The sequence below is a fragment of the Canis lupus genome, chromosome 22, assembly GCF_011100685.1.
Source record: "Canis lupus familiaris isolate Mischka breed German Shepherd chromosome 22, alternate assembly UU_Cfam_GSD_1.0, whole genome shotgun sequence".
In the NCBI taxonomy this organism is placed as follows: Eukaryota; Metazoa; Chordata; class Mammalia; order Carnivora; family Canidae; genus Canis; species Canis lupus.
In genome coordinates this window covers 16,338,735-16,355,290 of record NC_049243.1, presented here as the reverse complement: position 1 = coordinate 16,355,290, position 16,556 = coordinate 16,338,735, and the positions used below count along the sequence as shown (strand labels likewise).

Below are 16,556 nucleotides of genomic sequence, written 5' to 3'. Positions count from 1 at the left end.
ATTAAGAAAGTTATCACTGCTGAAAAATAAGCCCTGAATTCTGCTCTCCCTCCCAATCCTAGCAGTAAAAATCCTACAAAATGAACCTTGTCTCAACTTACTAATAAAAAAGAAAAACATGCTCTCAAACAAATATGTTACATAAATACAGATTTTTGGCAATGTAAATATATCCTGTCGATACCAGAACACATTCTGCATAATCTATCTTTAACCCATGTACAAGGCTACAATAAACATGGAAAGAATTTTTCAGAATGGACTCTTGAAAGTAATTAGATTATAAGTCTGAGCAATTCATGAAATTTTATCAGCAATATGTTTAAGAAGAAAGCAAATTCTTGCAAACATAGATTTATTAGATTCAAATGCAAATTATTAGACTGTTTATGCTCTGTTTCCATTCTGAAGGTTCATTATGACTTTGATAGAAGAGAGACAGTATCAACATGGATCAGACTCTAGGGCATCATGCCTCCTCTCATCTTGACTGTGTCTTGCTCCAAAGCATGGTAAAATCAACATATTTTTAAAGTATTTTCAAAACAGACATGATGCAAGAATGACTTTTAATTTTGAGTAACCCTACAAAAATATTTTTGAAAAGTATGTGTCAACTGATTCTACCCATTTATCTGCTGATCAACTAGATATCTTTTTATCACCAAAATTTTTTTAAAAAGCTGTTATGCTATAGATTTCTGTTTCCCACTTGTATCCCTAAGTCATCTTCGTTCTGAGCTAGCATTCTCAAAGAAAAATAAAGAGCAAACACAAAAAAGATTACCGACAGCTAAATGCTGGTGCCATCATGAAGCAAAGAGAAAGCTGTCACAGGGATTATTCTCAGACTCAGCAGGGATAAAGTAGGGAAAGGCTGCAGGAGACTGTTGTAAACACAATTTGATGCTGAGTACAATCAGGAAGACCCAAGATACTCACCAGCCAAGGAATTACCTCAGTGTAACATTTTGCAGAGGGAGGATTAAAAATAGGAAGTAGAATACTTTTAGCTTTTATGAAAGAAGGATCAGAGCTGCTGTGGTTTAAAAAATAAATACCAAATAGAAATTAAATTAAGCTCTTGACTGAGATGGGTATTTGGATCAAGAGAGAAGAACAGAATCCAAGAGAGGACAGCTGGGACAGCAGGCCCTACTGGAGTGCAGTGATGCCCCTCCCTGCCTCTGTGTTCTCACCTTTATGTCTCAACCTTCTGTTGATACTTTTATTTTCTCTCTCCCTCTTTTGTTTTTACTGACAAAGTAGGAAATTAGAACATACATTTGTCTTCTTACTTTCGAATTTTTCTCTCTCTTAAAAGAAAAAGGCCTCTCCCCATCCTATCTTAATTCATTATTAAGTTGCTCTTCAGGTGCGCCTCTTAATTGTTTCAATCTTTGTGTTAAGAGTTCTTGAGAAAAGAATCTACACCAATATTTTAATTAAAGAAAAAACTCCACAACTATTAAATTTCTGTATTTAATGTATTTCCACATAACACCCATGACCTCTAAATGAATAGTTCTGCACAAAACTAAACACTGTTTGAATACAAATGAAAAACAATTTTTTGCTGATTAAAATTCATTTGCCAACATGAAAGTCATTACCTGTCCAAAAGGCACAAAAGGAGGTGGTCCACCTTCAGTTCCAATATTACTTCTATTGTGTTTTGACAAGCTCTGTGAGAAAAGCGAGTCATGAAACAGAAATTATACAATTTACAATGTACCAGGAATCCACTTACTTTTGTAGGTTACATGGAACAGGAAAAAAAAAAGCCTTCTATAGATTATTTCAAACTACATAATACACTTCATGTAATTAGGCAAAGGTTCTCTCCCCACCTTCCCATACTAAACTACACATTCACATACAATTTTCAGAAGTACTTATCAACCTTCTCCCATAAAGAGAAAATAGTTAAAAACAAAACAAAATGCTTCCTCAACAAGGAGTAAATCCAGACAATAAGCATTGTTAATAAGAATTTCACTTTAAAGTATATTAAAACTATAATCTGACAGACAAATATTACCTGGAAATTATCTTCAAAATAAATTTTTAGACATAAAATCTATTAACCAAAAACATACTTGTGACCTTGTGATAATATATATATATATATTTTTTTTTTTTTTTTTTTTTTTTTGGCCTTCTTCCCCAGTTCCTGGAACAGAGCTCCTAAAAACCTTGGAATATCCTGAGAGATAGGGGTAAGAGGAGCATCTTCTGTTATTCATAATATGCTTCTTTGACAATACCTGAGTTTATGCTAATGAGGGGACTATTAATGGGCCCCCAGATAGCTCCAGGATGGGGCTAGCTGCCAGAGGCACCAATAATGTGATCAGAAAGTGGAGGAGACTGAACTAATCACCAATGTCCAATGGTTTGGTCAATCATATGCATATAATGAGCCTCCATGAAACGCGTAACAATGAGGTTCTGGGAACTTCCAGGTTGGTGAGCATATCCGTGTGCTGCGAGGGCAGAGCACTCCCAATTCTACAGGGACAGAAGCTCCTGTGCGTGGGACCCTTCTAGATCTTGTATTTCTTCATCTGGCTGTTCATTTGTATCTTTTAGAACATCCTTTATCATAAACCTGTAATAGTAAGTAAAGTGTTTCCCTGAATTCTGTGAGCCATGATAGCAAATTATTAAACTTGAACAGGGGGTCATGGGAATCCCCAGTTTGTAACCACATTGGAGAGACAATAGGTAACCTGGCAGGCCCACTATATGCACTGGCATCTGAAGTGGGAGAGCAGTCTTGTGAGACTGAGTCCTTAAGCTGCCGGGTCTGTACTAACTCTGGGTAGTGTCAGAAGTGAATTAAATTTTAGGACATCCACTTGGTGTCTATAGAGAAGGAGAGAATTGCTTGGTGTGTAAATCCCACACATTTGGTGTCAAAATGTTGTGACTAGCAATAGTTCATAGGGATACTTATGATAAAAGTGATTTCTAATTATTTAAAGAGGTCATATTATTATAGTTCATGATTTGGAGGTTACTTTTAATTACAGTAAAATTTCCTCAATAAAGTCTTGTTTTTCAAACCAATTATACCTTGAAGAACTATTCAACCCCTTGCTCTTTAATAAAGTTAAGCTTTCAAACCCTACTAATTTTAGTTTCCTTTTTTCCTCTTATATTGAAGACTAGAGAGATAACAACATATTATAAAAATGGAAAAAAAGTTTCCTCCCAGCAAAATAATTTCTCACGTCATAAAGTCCTTCAAAAGCATCATAAGAAATCTTCTGAAGGACTTCTTTCAGTCATCTACTCCTCCTATTTGTTTCATTTTTGAGATGTTAACATGTCTATTAAGTACTAGTTGTCATTTAATACATCTTTTCACCTTAAAATTTTTTTGTGTATCCCTAATAATTATCATTAGAAAATATTATGCTTAAAATATGCTGTTAAATAGTGGGTGGAAAGAAGTTTTAAAAAATCATGTGCACTTTTCAAACATATTCTTGGAGTTCTCGATTATGTAAAGAATACTACACATTTTAGATAACTTATATAAAGAATGCTAAGACTACAAGTGCCTGAGTGATACAGTTGGTTAAACATCCGACTCTTGATTTTGGATTAGGTCAAGATTTCAGGGTCATGAGGTTGAGCTCTGCATCAGGCTCTGTGCTCAGCAGGGAGTCTGTTTGAGATTCTCTCTCTCTCTACCTCCCCCACCCCCTGCTCACTCTCTCATGCTCTCTCTCTCTCTCAAATAAATAAATCTTAAAAAAAAAAAAAGAATGCTAAGACTAAAGGCAGCAATACTACTCAGTTGATTAAGCAAAGAATAATTTAAACTGTATAGGAATGTCAGATTTCTATACAAGCTACAGTTAAGATGTTAACCTATTTAAAACAAAAACAGCAAATGCCTAGAGTTATCTAGGGGTCCTTTCCTCAGGTTCACTTTAGATATAAGAAAAGGATTATTCAAAATCAATCATTTCAATTTATTCTCTAACTTCCTTAAAAAGCTCACATAAGCTACGAATAATACCATCTCTCAATACATATTATATGATTTAAAACACAGAGTTTCTACTTCTCATCCTGATGAATATATAAAAGTCAGACTTTATCTACCTCTATAAACAAATAAGAATCTGGGCAGCATATAAGAAACAACCGTTTTAAGACATAGGAGAGTAAGTAGTGCAGGCCTATAATCCCTCAAAGAGAAAAAAAAATACAAAACAGATGGAGCTCTGAATTACTGCTCAGAAGCATGATGCAGGCAGGGAGCACAAGGAACCAATTTGAGAATATCAATTTCATAGTTCAGGCAGGCTGAAGCAACTGAAAGTTGTAGGGCAGAGTTTTGTAAAAGAGGGACCCGTAGAGAAGACAGACTCCAGAAACCAATAGATGAATTCCTGACCTCACTGCTGAGAACCAGAATGAGCAAAAAACAACTGCAAGGTGTAAGCTTCCATTTATAATAGCATCAAAAAGATAAAATACTTGGGGATATTTGAGTAAAGAGACTGAAAGTCATAAAAAATTGCTAAAAGAAATTAAAGATGATACCAATAAATGTAAAGATATCTCATGGTCATTAATTCAAAGAATTAATACTGTTAAGATGTTAATACTCATTTTAAACATAAGAGACTCAATCACAGGAAACAAACTGAGGGTTGCTGGAGGGGAGGGCAGTGGGGGGATGGGGTAACTGGGTGCTGAGCATTAAGGAGGGCACATGATGTAATGAGCACTGGGTGTTATATAAGACTGGTGAATCACTAACCTCTACCTCTGAAATCAATAATATATCATATGTTAATTAATTGAATTTAAATAAAATTTTTAAAAAAGATGTCAATACTATTCAATGTGGTCTAGAGATTCAATGCAATTCCTATAAAAATCCCAAGAATTATTTTTGCAGAGATAGAAAAATTTATCCTAAAATACATATGGAATCTTAAGGGATCCTGAATAGCCATAACTATCCTGAAAAAGCCTCACACTTCTCAATCATACAACTTACTACAAATTTCTTTAATCAAAACAGTATGGCACTGGCATAAAGACAGACATATGAAACAAGAAAATAAAGAACCCAGAAATAAACCCTTGCTTGCATATATGGTCAAATGATTTTTGATGAGAGTGGACAAGACCACTGGAGAAAGGAGAGAAATGGTAGTGGGTTAATGGATATCCACATGCAAAACAATGAAATTGGACCTGTAATTGTATCATATGCAAAAAACATTAATTTAAAGTGGATCAAATACCTAAATTTAAACCCATAAAACTCTTAGAAGAAAACACAGAAGCAAAGTTTCAGGACACTGGATTTAGCAACGAATTCTTATATATGACACCAAAAGCACAGGCAACCAAAAAACAAACAAACAAAACGAAATTAAACTTCATCAAAATTAAAAACTTATGCATCAAAGGACATTATCAACAGAGTGAAAAGGTAGCCCACAGAATGTGAAAAATATTTGTAAATCCTATATCTGATAAAGAATTGATATCCAGAAAATATCAGGAACTCATGACAAAAAACTAAACAAACCAGTTAAAAAATGGACAAAGAACTTAAACATTTCTCCAAAGAAGATATACAAATGGCCAATGAAAGGCTACTAAATATCACTAATCATTAGGGAAATACAAATCAAAACCACAATGAGATTCCACTTCACGTGTTAAGACGGTTATTATAAAAAATTAAATTAAATAACAAGGATTGGCAAGGATGTAGAGAAATTAGATCTCCTGTGCATTGCTGGTGGGAAATAAAATGGTGCAATCACTGTTGAAAACAATATGGCAGTTACTCAAAAAATTAAACATAGAATTAACCATGTGATCTAGCAATTCTACTTCTGGTTATATGCCCAAAAAAAACTGAAAGCAGAAAACTGAACAGGTATTTGCACAACCATGTTCATAACAGCATTGTTCACAATTAGCCAAAACGTAGGATCAACCCTAATGTTCATCAATGGATGAATGACAAAAACACTGTCTGTCTATACACACACACACACATACACACACACACATATACACACATACACACAATGGAATAGTATTCAGTCTTAAAAGTCAGGCAGTTCTGACACATGCTACAATATGGATGAACGCTGAAAACATTATGCTATGTGAAATAAGGCAGACTTATATGAAGTACCTAGAGTGGTTGAATTCATAGAGCAAGAAAGTAGAATGGTGACTGCCAGAGACTAAGGGTGGCTATAGGGAGATGCGAAGTTATCTCAGGAGTACAGAATTTAAGTTTTGGTACACAAAAATTCCAGAGATGGATGGTTGTGATGATTGTGTTAACAATATAAGTGTACTTAATGCTACTAAATTTTCACTTAAAATGGTTACAATGTTAAATTTAATGTTACGTATATATTACCATACATACACACACAAAGAAAAAAAATACAAATACAAATCTGTCATGGGAACAGGGTGAGGGGGCACTAAAATGTTCCAGAAACTACATTACTTCTTAAATTACATCTGGTTCAGAACTCTCTAGAACTTGTCTTTATCCAACATACAAAACATTCTGAGGTTTGAGTTTTTCTTCTTTTCATCCCCTATTACCAATTCATTTAAACTGTGTGCTACAACAAGTGCTCACAGTTTAAATACTGCCCAATGTCCCCTTGCGCTATTTATTTTACAAAACAGGGCCCTCTTCCAAAATTAATTCTGTGGTTTATGGTTTCTGTGTGTACATCTGACTTCTATGTGTACTACCTGCCAGAGGCTTATTAAGTAATTAAACTCTCCATGGTTTCTATATCACTATGGTTACCAAATCAAAACAGCAACAACAACCATGAAACCAAAGAGAACTATAATCATATTAAGATGTTTTTAAATGCTTTTTAATGTATATTTTAATTGCCTCCTAACAAGAAACATTAACAGCTTTCAGGAAACAAAATGCAAACGATATAATAAAACATTACAAGGACAACTATCAAACTACTAATAATCAATATGTATGTGTGTGTTTTAGGGGTGAAGAAGTTTCTAGGAATGTTTAACTGACTTTACAGTTAATGAGGTAATTTTGGCTGGGGTTAGGAAAATAATATAAGGTACTGATCTGACTTGAGATCAGATCTGACTTGCATCTTAACACATTTTTAAAAATCTCTAATAATAAAAATACAATTTATTAACTTGGGAAAAGAAAGAGCTACATGAAATGGGTGAGATTTCTCTGGGAAATTCAGAGTTCATAAACTTGGCTATTTATGTAAAACTATCAAGCCACTTCTGAATTACTTGCTTTTATAACATTTTAACTAAACAATGCAGTTATGGAACATTATCTTATACTGCATAGTACTGCAGACCTAAATGTAGCTCATTAGTATCATAAGTAATGAGTACTAAGGAATAAAAATGTGCCTAAATGTCTTTATCTATTTACCTCCCAAACAGAGGCACTTTCAAACTAGGACAATAGAAAAGAATAAGGTATCATAAAATAGCAAAAGCTTCTATTGCTAGGCTCCCTTGGCTCATTGTAGATAATAGGAAAGATTTGAGGGTAGCACAAGAACATCAATTTTAGCAAAGAGTAATTAGTTTTATCTGCTTTGTAATTCACTCATTCCACCATCAATTGTTATAAAGTTTTTTGTATGTAAGAATCAAGGCTTTCCTTTAGAGATATGGGAAGTCTAAGAGCTCTCTAATCATAAAATAAGTTATTTAACAGTTCTTTAAGTCCATTTTCTGATCTATATGGACATAATACTCTTTCATAATACTGTTAGGAAGATTACATGGTATACTGATGAGAAGAGTCCAGCATAATACCTACAGATTGTTCAACAAATATTCATGCAATTAAACAAAGCCACAAACAATTCTAACCTCAAGAAGCTTATAATCTATTAAAGGATGTAAGTAAACATAATTTTAATTCTAGGTAAAAATAAATGTGTTTTTTGATACAAATAAAATGTTCTAAGAATTCCATAAGGTGCAACTACTTCACTTGGTGAAGAAGTAAGCATTTGACCAGGGTCAAAAAGCATGGGGGCAATTTGGCAGGTGTCAGGAGAAAGAAATTAAGATGAATGATATAAATTGAGAAAAGTTTTTTTTCCCCAAAAAAGTATAACCGAGGAAAGCATAGAGAATCAAAGAAAGATTTGGCTAGAGCAAAATCCATGCAAAATAATTTAGAAAGTTAAAAAGGAAAATTGGAACTAGGGCTAGACTGTAAACAGCCTTGAATCCAAACTAAGGCATTTGAAATAAAAGCAGGCAGTGATGTGTTCTGCGTGATGCTGAAGGAAGGTAATCTTGAAGAAATAAAATAAATCAGAAGATGAAGAAAGGAAATTTGGAGAGACCAGTGAAAAAGTCACTGCAATAATCCAAATAAGAGATGCAAAAAGGGGATCCCTGGGTGGCGCAGCGGTTTGGCGCCTGCCTTTGGCCCAGGGCGCGATCCTGGAGACCCGGGATCGAGTTCCACATCGGGCTCCCGGTGCATGGAGCCTGCTTCTCCCTCTGCCTGTGTCTCTGCCTCTCTCTCTCTCTCTGTGACTATCATAAATAAATTTTAAAAAAAAATTAAAAAAAAAAGAGATGCAAAAAACTTAAACTAAAATAATCAAGTTGTGAGTATTTTTAAAAATTAAAAAATAAGGGCAGCTCAGCAGTTTAGCGCCACCTTCGGTCCAGGACATGATCCTGGAGACCCGGGATCGAGTCCCACATCAGGCTCCCTGGATGGAACCTGCTTCTCCCTCTGCCTGTGTCTCTGCCTCTCTCTCTCTCTCTCTCTGTGTGTGTCTCTCATGAATAAATAAAATCTTCAAAAAATAAAAAAATAAGCTAAAAAAGAAGAAAAGACAAACTATAGCAATAGCAATGGAACTGGAGAGCAAGGAACTGATATAAGATCTGACTGCAGTGGATCAACAGAATTCTTGTTGGAAACAAACTAGAGACATAATCACTAGATAACCTAGATAGACCAGAAGGATGAAGATATCATCAACATAAATAGGGAAAGCATAAACTAAAGTGCCTAGGAAGACAAATGCAGTTAAGAATCTCTCTGCTAGGGGCAGCCAGGGTGGCTTAGTGGTTTAGTACTGCCTGCAGCCCAGGGCCTGATCCTGGAGTCCTAGGATCAAGTCCCACATCGGGCTCTCTGCATGGAGCCTGTTTCTCCCTCTGTCTGTGTCTCTGCCTCTCTCTCTCTCTCTCATGAATAAATAAATAAAATCTTAAAAAAAAAAAAAAAACCTCTTTGCTATTGTGAAATTCTATACTACATACTAATTGCTTTCAGTTGTATGTATGTGTGGTTGTACATAGGACAAATAGACATATATTCACATATGTTCACAAGCACTATTTTTTTGCAGAATTATACACGGATACATTATACACAGTTTATAACTGGTGTCTTGGGAGTTTTGAAAACTTGTCAGTAAAGAATTACTTTTTAAAATATGTAATAAAATATAGCAAATACTGAAAAATGACATCTGCTCAAAACAATATACTTAAACAAAGGTAGGTAGTTTTCTGTAAAGATGACTGTGTTCCATTTGATTCAACTCTGACACAAAAGACTGGTTTTACTGTTCATTATGGGAATATTTCCTTAAAACATAGAATGCAATAAAAGGAATATAGTTTTTTTAAAAGTTCAAGCCATTTTTCTTAGTTTACACTTACTCTCTGTAACTCCCATTTCTCAATAAGATGTTCTACTTCACCGCCAAGAACTGTGGTGTTAGAGTCATTCAAGAGCAGGAATCCATTTTTTATATCCACAATGCCCGAGAGCTTCACTTTAGTTCCAGGTGGTGTGTTCAGGCTAAAGCAAAGAAAAAGGGGGAAAAAAAAAAAAAAAAAAGTTAAAACACACTGAAGCTCCCTCCCCCAACTGGAATTCAGTCCTCAATCTAGTCAAGTTTTTCAAAACACACTCTTACAAAAAAAAAATGTTTTTTCAGAGGAGATTGGCTATATATTGTGAATAAATCACCACGGAAGAGGTCAGAAGACCAGGTACAAGGCTATCACATTTTATCTTACTGACAAATGAGTTTCAGTTTCTCCATTAAAAAAAAAAATGTGGACAATAAAAATCATATCTCACAAATTTGTACTAAAGATAAGTAGAATAAGAGATACAAAAGTACCTTCTCAACTATGCCATGCTGTGCAAATGGAAGATCTGTCATGTTTTCCTCTGAGCTTTGACTATGCATGGCAATGATACTCTATGTGCAAAATTAAATTTCAGTACAGAAAAAAAGATATCTGACCAGTAATAATCCTAGAAATTTTATATCTATTTGAGCTACCATAATCCATACGGAACCATGCTCTTTTTTGTTAATTATCTGGTTAAAGATCAAAAGAGAATTATTTACTTTAAAGTTTATTAATTTTAAAAGAACCTGTTATAGGCAACTAAATATTATCAGATTTAGGGCAAATGTTAATTAACCTATGACCCCTTTTACAAAAACCAGAGACAAAATATTTATCCTTCTACTTACTGTTTGGTAAAATAAACATGGGAAGGAATCCATTTCATTACTGAGATTTATTCTAAAGTAAAAGCACAGAGTCCTGCCCCATCTCTGTGCACACGCAGCAAGGGATAAAGTACTCTAAACAGGAGAAAAGATATTCTCAAACACTTAGGACAAATTAGAAAATCAGGCTGAAATGGCTTCACGTTGTTCACATTTTTAAACCTCAGGATATTCACCATGTGCTGATATATGCAACAGCAAAATCAGTGCAAGTGGTGATATCATTGGTCTATTTTGAAGAAAGATGGTTGTAAAGCAGTTATTAACAAGAAGAAATAGAATACACTTGTTTTTAAAGTCTCAAAAATCTCATAGAGAGTAAGACATTATCTGGTGAAAACTATTCTGAGGATCCCAAGCTTTGCCATCCCATGTAACTTACAGAACAAATGGTTATGAATAGCCTTGCCTAACCTAACCCTTAAGGAGAAAGCTCTGTGGTAGTAAATAACTAAGGACAATATTTATCAGACTTCAGTATCAGCAATACTTGAATATGGTTACACTAAGTGAAGTTTTTCCCAATTTCAGGCAATTAGCAGATCCAGATTTTTATATCAACATTTAGGGATTAAAATAAAGTATAGGATACTATACTCTTTAAAGAAAGTACTATAATAACTGAATTGTATCATTTACATAAAACTTATTCTTCAAAATCATTTTTAGCCAACAATTTCTTACAAATTGGTAAAATTAGAAAAAACAATGAAAATGTAGAAACATAAATTAGCAATAAAAGAAACTACATAAGAACTTTAAAAAAAAAGAACTTTAAAAACATGCAAATTACAGGGACATTTAAGTTGTGATAATATAACTTTAAAACTAAAAGCTAATCTGAAAACAAATGATAAACTAATTTCGTATAAAATGACTGTACCTTTCTCAAACCTCTCCCTAATAGGTTAAGAGGAAAAAGTTGCCAAGTTATTTGAAGATGTGCTTACAACTTCATTCGGATAATTGATAAAAAGTCCCACTCACCAAATTAAATGATAGTTCTATTCCCACAAAAGGATAAATAGGTACTAAAATTTTAATATAATTTTTAATACATCACCTTCAGGGCCCTAACTAACTTTTATTCAGAGAGCATATTTTGATATAATTACTACTTTTATTGGCACCCCAAAGTGCCTCTACTTTCTATTCAATGCAACTTTTAAAAAGCTATAACCAGACAAATAAACACAAAAACAATGAGAAGAAGGTGTTTAAAGTTAAGGCCACTTGAGAAGTAGGACAGAAGAGTTGAAAAAAGCACCAAAGAGAAATGCAGTGTCCACTGAAGGCAACACAGTTCGTACCAGGGCCTGCCGTATCCTCTCCAGTGAGTTATTCTACTTTGCTTCTAAGATAACCACTAACCAATCTTACTTTGCTTCTAAGACAAACACCAACTAAGATAAAAGTCTCCCAAATGTTCACATGTAAGAACAGTTCTGCAGGCTGTTGCTCTTATAGCAACAAAAGCAGACATGCTACTTCAATGATAAGTCAATGAGCAAGCAGTGTTTTTTTTTTTTCAATCATCAAACTGCAATAAACTCAACAAAAGAAGACAGTGAACAACACAAGGGATCCTCCTTTGTAGACGATCTTGTGTTTTCATTTAGCTCAGAGAAATACACAGCAGTAAAATCAGAGAAGGGGCTATTACATGCCAAGTCTTTGAGTCATTTGTGAACTCCTTTGTAGGGAGTCTGACTGAATTTGCCAAAGGAGGAGAGGGAGTCTTTCTCCACAAAAGTAGAAACCTTTCTATTCTTCTAAAAGGCAACAGGGACACCTGGGTTGGTTAAGCATCTGACTCCTGATCTCAGCTCAGGTCTTGATCTCAGGATTTTGAGTTCAAGCCTCACACTCTGCTCCATGGTGGGCATGCAGCCTATTTAAAAAAAAAAAAAAAAAAAAAAAAGACAACATAATCACAAAATCAACAAAACCTGCTTTTTATATGAAAGTCAGTATTTTAGACAAACCTATCCTCTACAGAAGGAAATTCCTTTATCAGAGGCAGATAACAGGTTGAAGGAAGAAAAAAAAAAAAGGAAAACTATTGAGCATGTCATAGAATGCCTCAACCTACCACATTTCTTCCTATATACCACCATCTCAAATCACCTAAGCTCTTCCAAATGGAACTTTTCAATCAGTTGTTTTCAGGACTCTGTCTCTGCATGTGCTATTCCACCTCTCACCTTTCTCAAAACACCTATTCATATTTTAGGTCTCATTCCAGCCTCCTCCTAGTAGTTAATTTTCTAGACTCCTAATTCTTTTAGTTGATACATTCATCATAACTTGTATGCCTATCTGCCTACCTCATTAGCAGATAGTTACTTGGGGGCAAAATCTAAACTGTTTTTTGTTTTGTTTTGTTTACCTTTGTACCTCCAGCACTGGATAAAAGGGCTGGAACACAGTGGATGCTAAACACTTGTTAAATGCTCGCTAAGGAGAGAAATACAGTCTAGGAGTTTACATTAAGTGAAAAAGCTCAAAGGACCCAGAGCAGCACATGTAAGAAATATAAAACGACATTACAAATGTCCAATGAAAATTCCCACCTTGGAAAATTGCTCAAACTGAACGGGCACTGAGGAAAAAGGGAACATTTCTCTTTCCTTCTCATTGCTTTTTTCCATTCCAATAGGAATGACTCTAAAAGCCTCTCATAGAAACACATACAGAAGAGTGAAGTTGGACCTGTCTCCCAATACTCACAAAAATTAACTTGAAATGGATCAAGGACTTACGTATAAAACCTGCTACCCTAAAGCTCCTAGAATAAGACATAGGGAAGAAGCTTATCAGTACTGGTCTTGGCAATGGTTTTTTGGACATGACACCAAGAATATAACAATAAAACAAAAATCAACAAATGGGACTGCATCAAACTCAAAAGCTTCTGTATCACACAAAAAATAAAGAGACAATGCACAGAATGGAAAATAGTTTTTGCAAATCATATTTTGGATAAGGGGTTATTTAATATCCAAAAGAAATAAAGAACTCGGTGAACCTAACAAAAAACAGTCCGATTTAAAAATGAGAACTAAACAGACATTTTTCCAAAGAGAACTGCAAAATGATCAAAAGGCAGGTGAAAGCTGTCTAACATTACTACTCATCAGGGAAATGCAAATTAAAAGCACATGAGCTATCACCCCACACCTCTAAGAATGGTTATCATTAAGAACACAAAAGATAACATGTTGGTGAGGATGTAGCGAAAAGGGAACTCATACGTTCTTGGTGGAAATGTAAACTGGCCCAACCACTATGGAAAACAATATGAAGATTCCTCAAAAAATTAAAAATAGACCTACCATATAATCCAGCAATTCTACTTCTGAGTGTATACCAAAGGAAATGAAAACAGGATTCTGACCAGAAACACACACTCCCCTGTTTACTGCAACATTATTCACAGTAACCAAGATATGGAAACAACTCGAATGAATAGATTTAAAAAAAAGATATGGTACATATACACAATGGAATATTATTCAGCATGAGAAAGGAAAATATCCTGCCATTTGCAACAACATGAATGGACCTTAAACATATTATGCTAAGCAAGATAATTCAGATAAAGACTATATGATATCATTTATATGTGGAATCCAAGTAAATTAAACCTGTAAGAAGAGAATAAAACGGTGGATACCATGGAATGGTATAGAGGGATGAGATTAAAGGTGTTTAAGGGCACAAATTTATAATGAGTAGTATATAAACTATAGAGATCTAATATACAGTATAATAAACACAATGACGGTATTGTATTATTTATAATGTGATAAATACTGTTACATTAGGGATCATAATATATAAGGGTATCAAAGTACAATGCTGTACAATTTAAACTTATGCAATGTTACACATCAAATTTATGCAAATAAAAATAAAAACTTCTTATAAAAATAGTCAAAAGAAGAATTCAGAAAATTGTTAGGGAGTTCCTTGTCCTCTAAGAAAGTGGAATGATATCTCTGATATCTTCTTCATTTCCTAAGAAAACTCATTTGTCTATAAAACTTTTCTATGTGATAGACACAGCTGTCAAAGAAGAAATTGTAACATATTCAGAGAATGTGTTTGTTTGGGAAATTTTTGAGTGACCTAAAATGTATTGCAAAAACAGAAATGATTACTTTTCATACAAAAACATCTCGGATTTTTTTTTAATAATTAACACTTAAGGAAAGAGTAATCCCATTCTTATTTTCCTATATAGATAAAGTAGAAATATAAACTCTTGAATTTCTTCTGAAAAATTGTAACATGCACTTAACAGTTCTTTCTAAAATTCGTAAAATTCATTTTGAATAGCACCTTCACACTCTGTAACAAATATACTAAATAAAGTGTCAATCACCTTATTTTTGACATATAACTAAATTCCACAGCTGTGCAACTTATGTGCCCATCAGTCATCTGCAAACGCAGCATTCTCGGTGCAGCCTGAGATTCTTCATTGTCCTTTGGTGCAGCAACATTGCGAATTTTCTGAATTTGCAAAACACATGGACCTTCAAGCTGTCAAAACACAAGGGAATAAATATTACTTTCCAGCCATGGGTTTGTTTTTCATTTATTGTGTTTCTCTCTTTCTTAATGGTCATACTTTGTGATTTATAATAATTTCAATTAAATAAGGTCAAAAATGAAATTATGTAACATATGTCAGAGTTTGGGGGGATTTAAAGATAAAACTTCTAAAGCATGTCCTGAATTCATTAATTCTGAATGCATTTTCATAAAGTAATGGGAAAAGTTAAAGAAAACAAAGTTATATTTCTGGATTAAAGGTATATTAATAAATGTTTTTAGTGTTATATGCTCTAAATTATTCACATACATGCCCTCCCCATCTTCTCCATGTACATTAAGGGGCAATCTGGAATTAAAGAACTCGGTAATTTTTTAAGGGACATCAACTTTACAGCACCAGTTGGAAGGAATGTTTCCTGTTTAAAAACATCAAGTTTAAAGTACACCCTCTTCTGGTATTAATGAAGAATACAATACTCCAAAATTTAAACCATATAAAGTTCAAGAAGTGTGAGCTGTACTTGATTTATTTTCACATTATCTTTTCAAGTAAATTTAAATCTAATGCTGTACTACATGCCTGGCACTAAGGAAAAGAAACACTCTCTCCAGCCACATTTCAATCAAAGACAAAAATTAAAATGATGGACTAACCAGCTATTAAAATTTTTATATAATAAAATATCTATGATATAATTGGGAAATGCTGGTAAAATCTGCTTACATGGCTGAAAAATAACATAAAGTGATATTTTCCACATTATAAAATATTTTATCTCTAAGTAGTATCATACCTACAAAGGAAGAAAGGGGCTATTTTTCTGTGACACAGTCCTAAATAAAATTTTTCTGTTCACATGAATGTAATTTATATTTTCAGCAAAGAAAAATATAAAATGATTGACATTTACACTTAATCCCTTGAGTGAGCATGTCCCAAGTTAACAAATCTGCTACTGCATATTTACCAATATTTTGCCTATAAAGGAATAATTTTGTTATAAATTTAGTCCTAAAGAATATAATTAGAAAAAAAGAGACTAAAATTTCCACCTAAAATTCAGTTACAAAAAAAATTCCAAGTTAAAACAAGTCAAAACCTTTAACAAATATAGATAAGCTGCTAATTCAGGATGAACTATTTCTTTTGCTTTGTTAATTCCCTTAAAATAAGGACATTTAAGTTATTATTATTATTTTTAAGATTTGTATTTATTTATTCATGAGAGACACAGAAAGAGAGAGGCAGAGACATAGACAGAGAGAGAAGCAAGCTCCCTGCAGGGAGCCTGATGGGGGACTTGATCCCGGAACTCCAGGATCACACCCTGAGCCAAAGCAGACTCGCTTAAAACCGCGGAGCCACCCAGGTGATCCAAGGACATTTAA

At 34.0% G+C, this 16,556-nt stretch overlaps 1 protein-coding gene across 6 annotated transcripts in view; it reads right to left on the bottom strand.

Moving 5' to 3' along the window:
• Positions 1–16,556, bottom strand: part of TDRD3 (tudor domain containing 3) — a 122,415-nt gene that overhangs the window by 31,525 nt on the left and 74,334 nt on the right. For all 6 annotated transcript variants that reach the window (XM_038569701.1, XM_038569704.1, XM_038569705.1 and 3 more), the window contains 3 exons: positions 14,992–15,152; positions 9,733–9,874; positions 1,614–1,685 (listed from right to left, as the gene is read on the bottom strand). In XM_038569701.1, coding sequence (XP_038425629.1) covers positions 1,614–1,685; positions 9,733–9,874; positions 14,992–15,065 — 288 coding nt within the window. In that variant the 5' untranslated portion in view covers positions 15,066–15,152. The remainder of the gene's footprint in view (positions 1–1,613; positions 1,686–9,732; positions 9,875–14,991; positions 15,153–16,556) is intronic.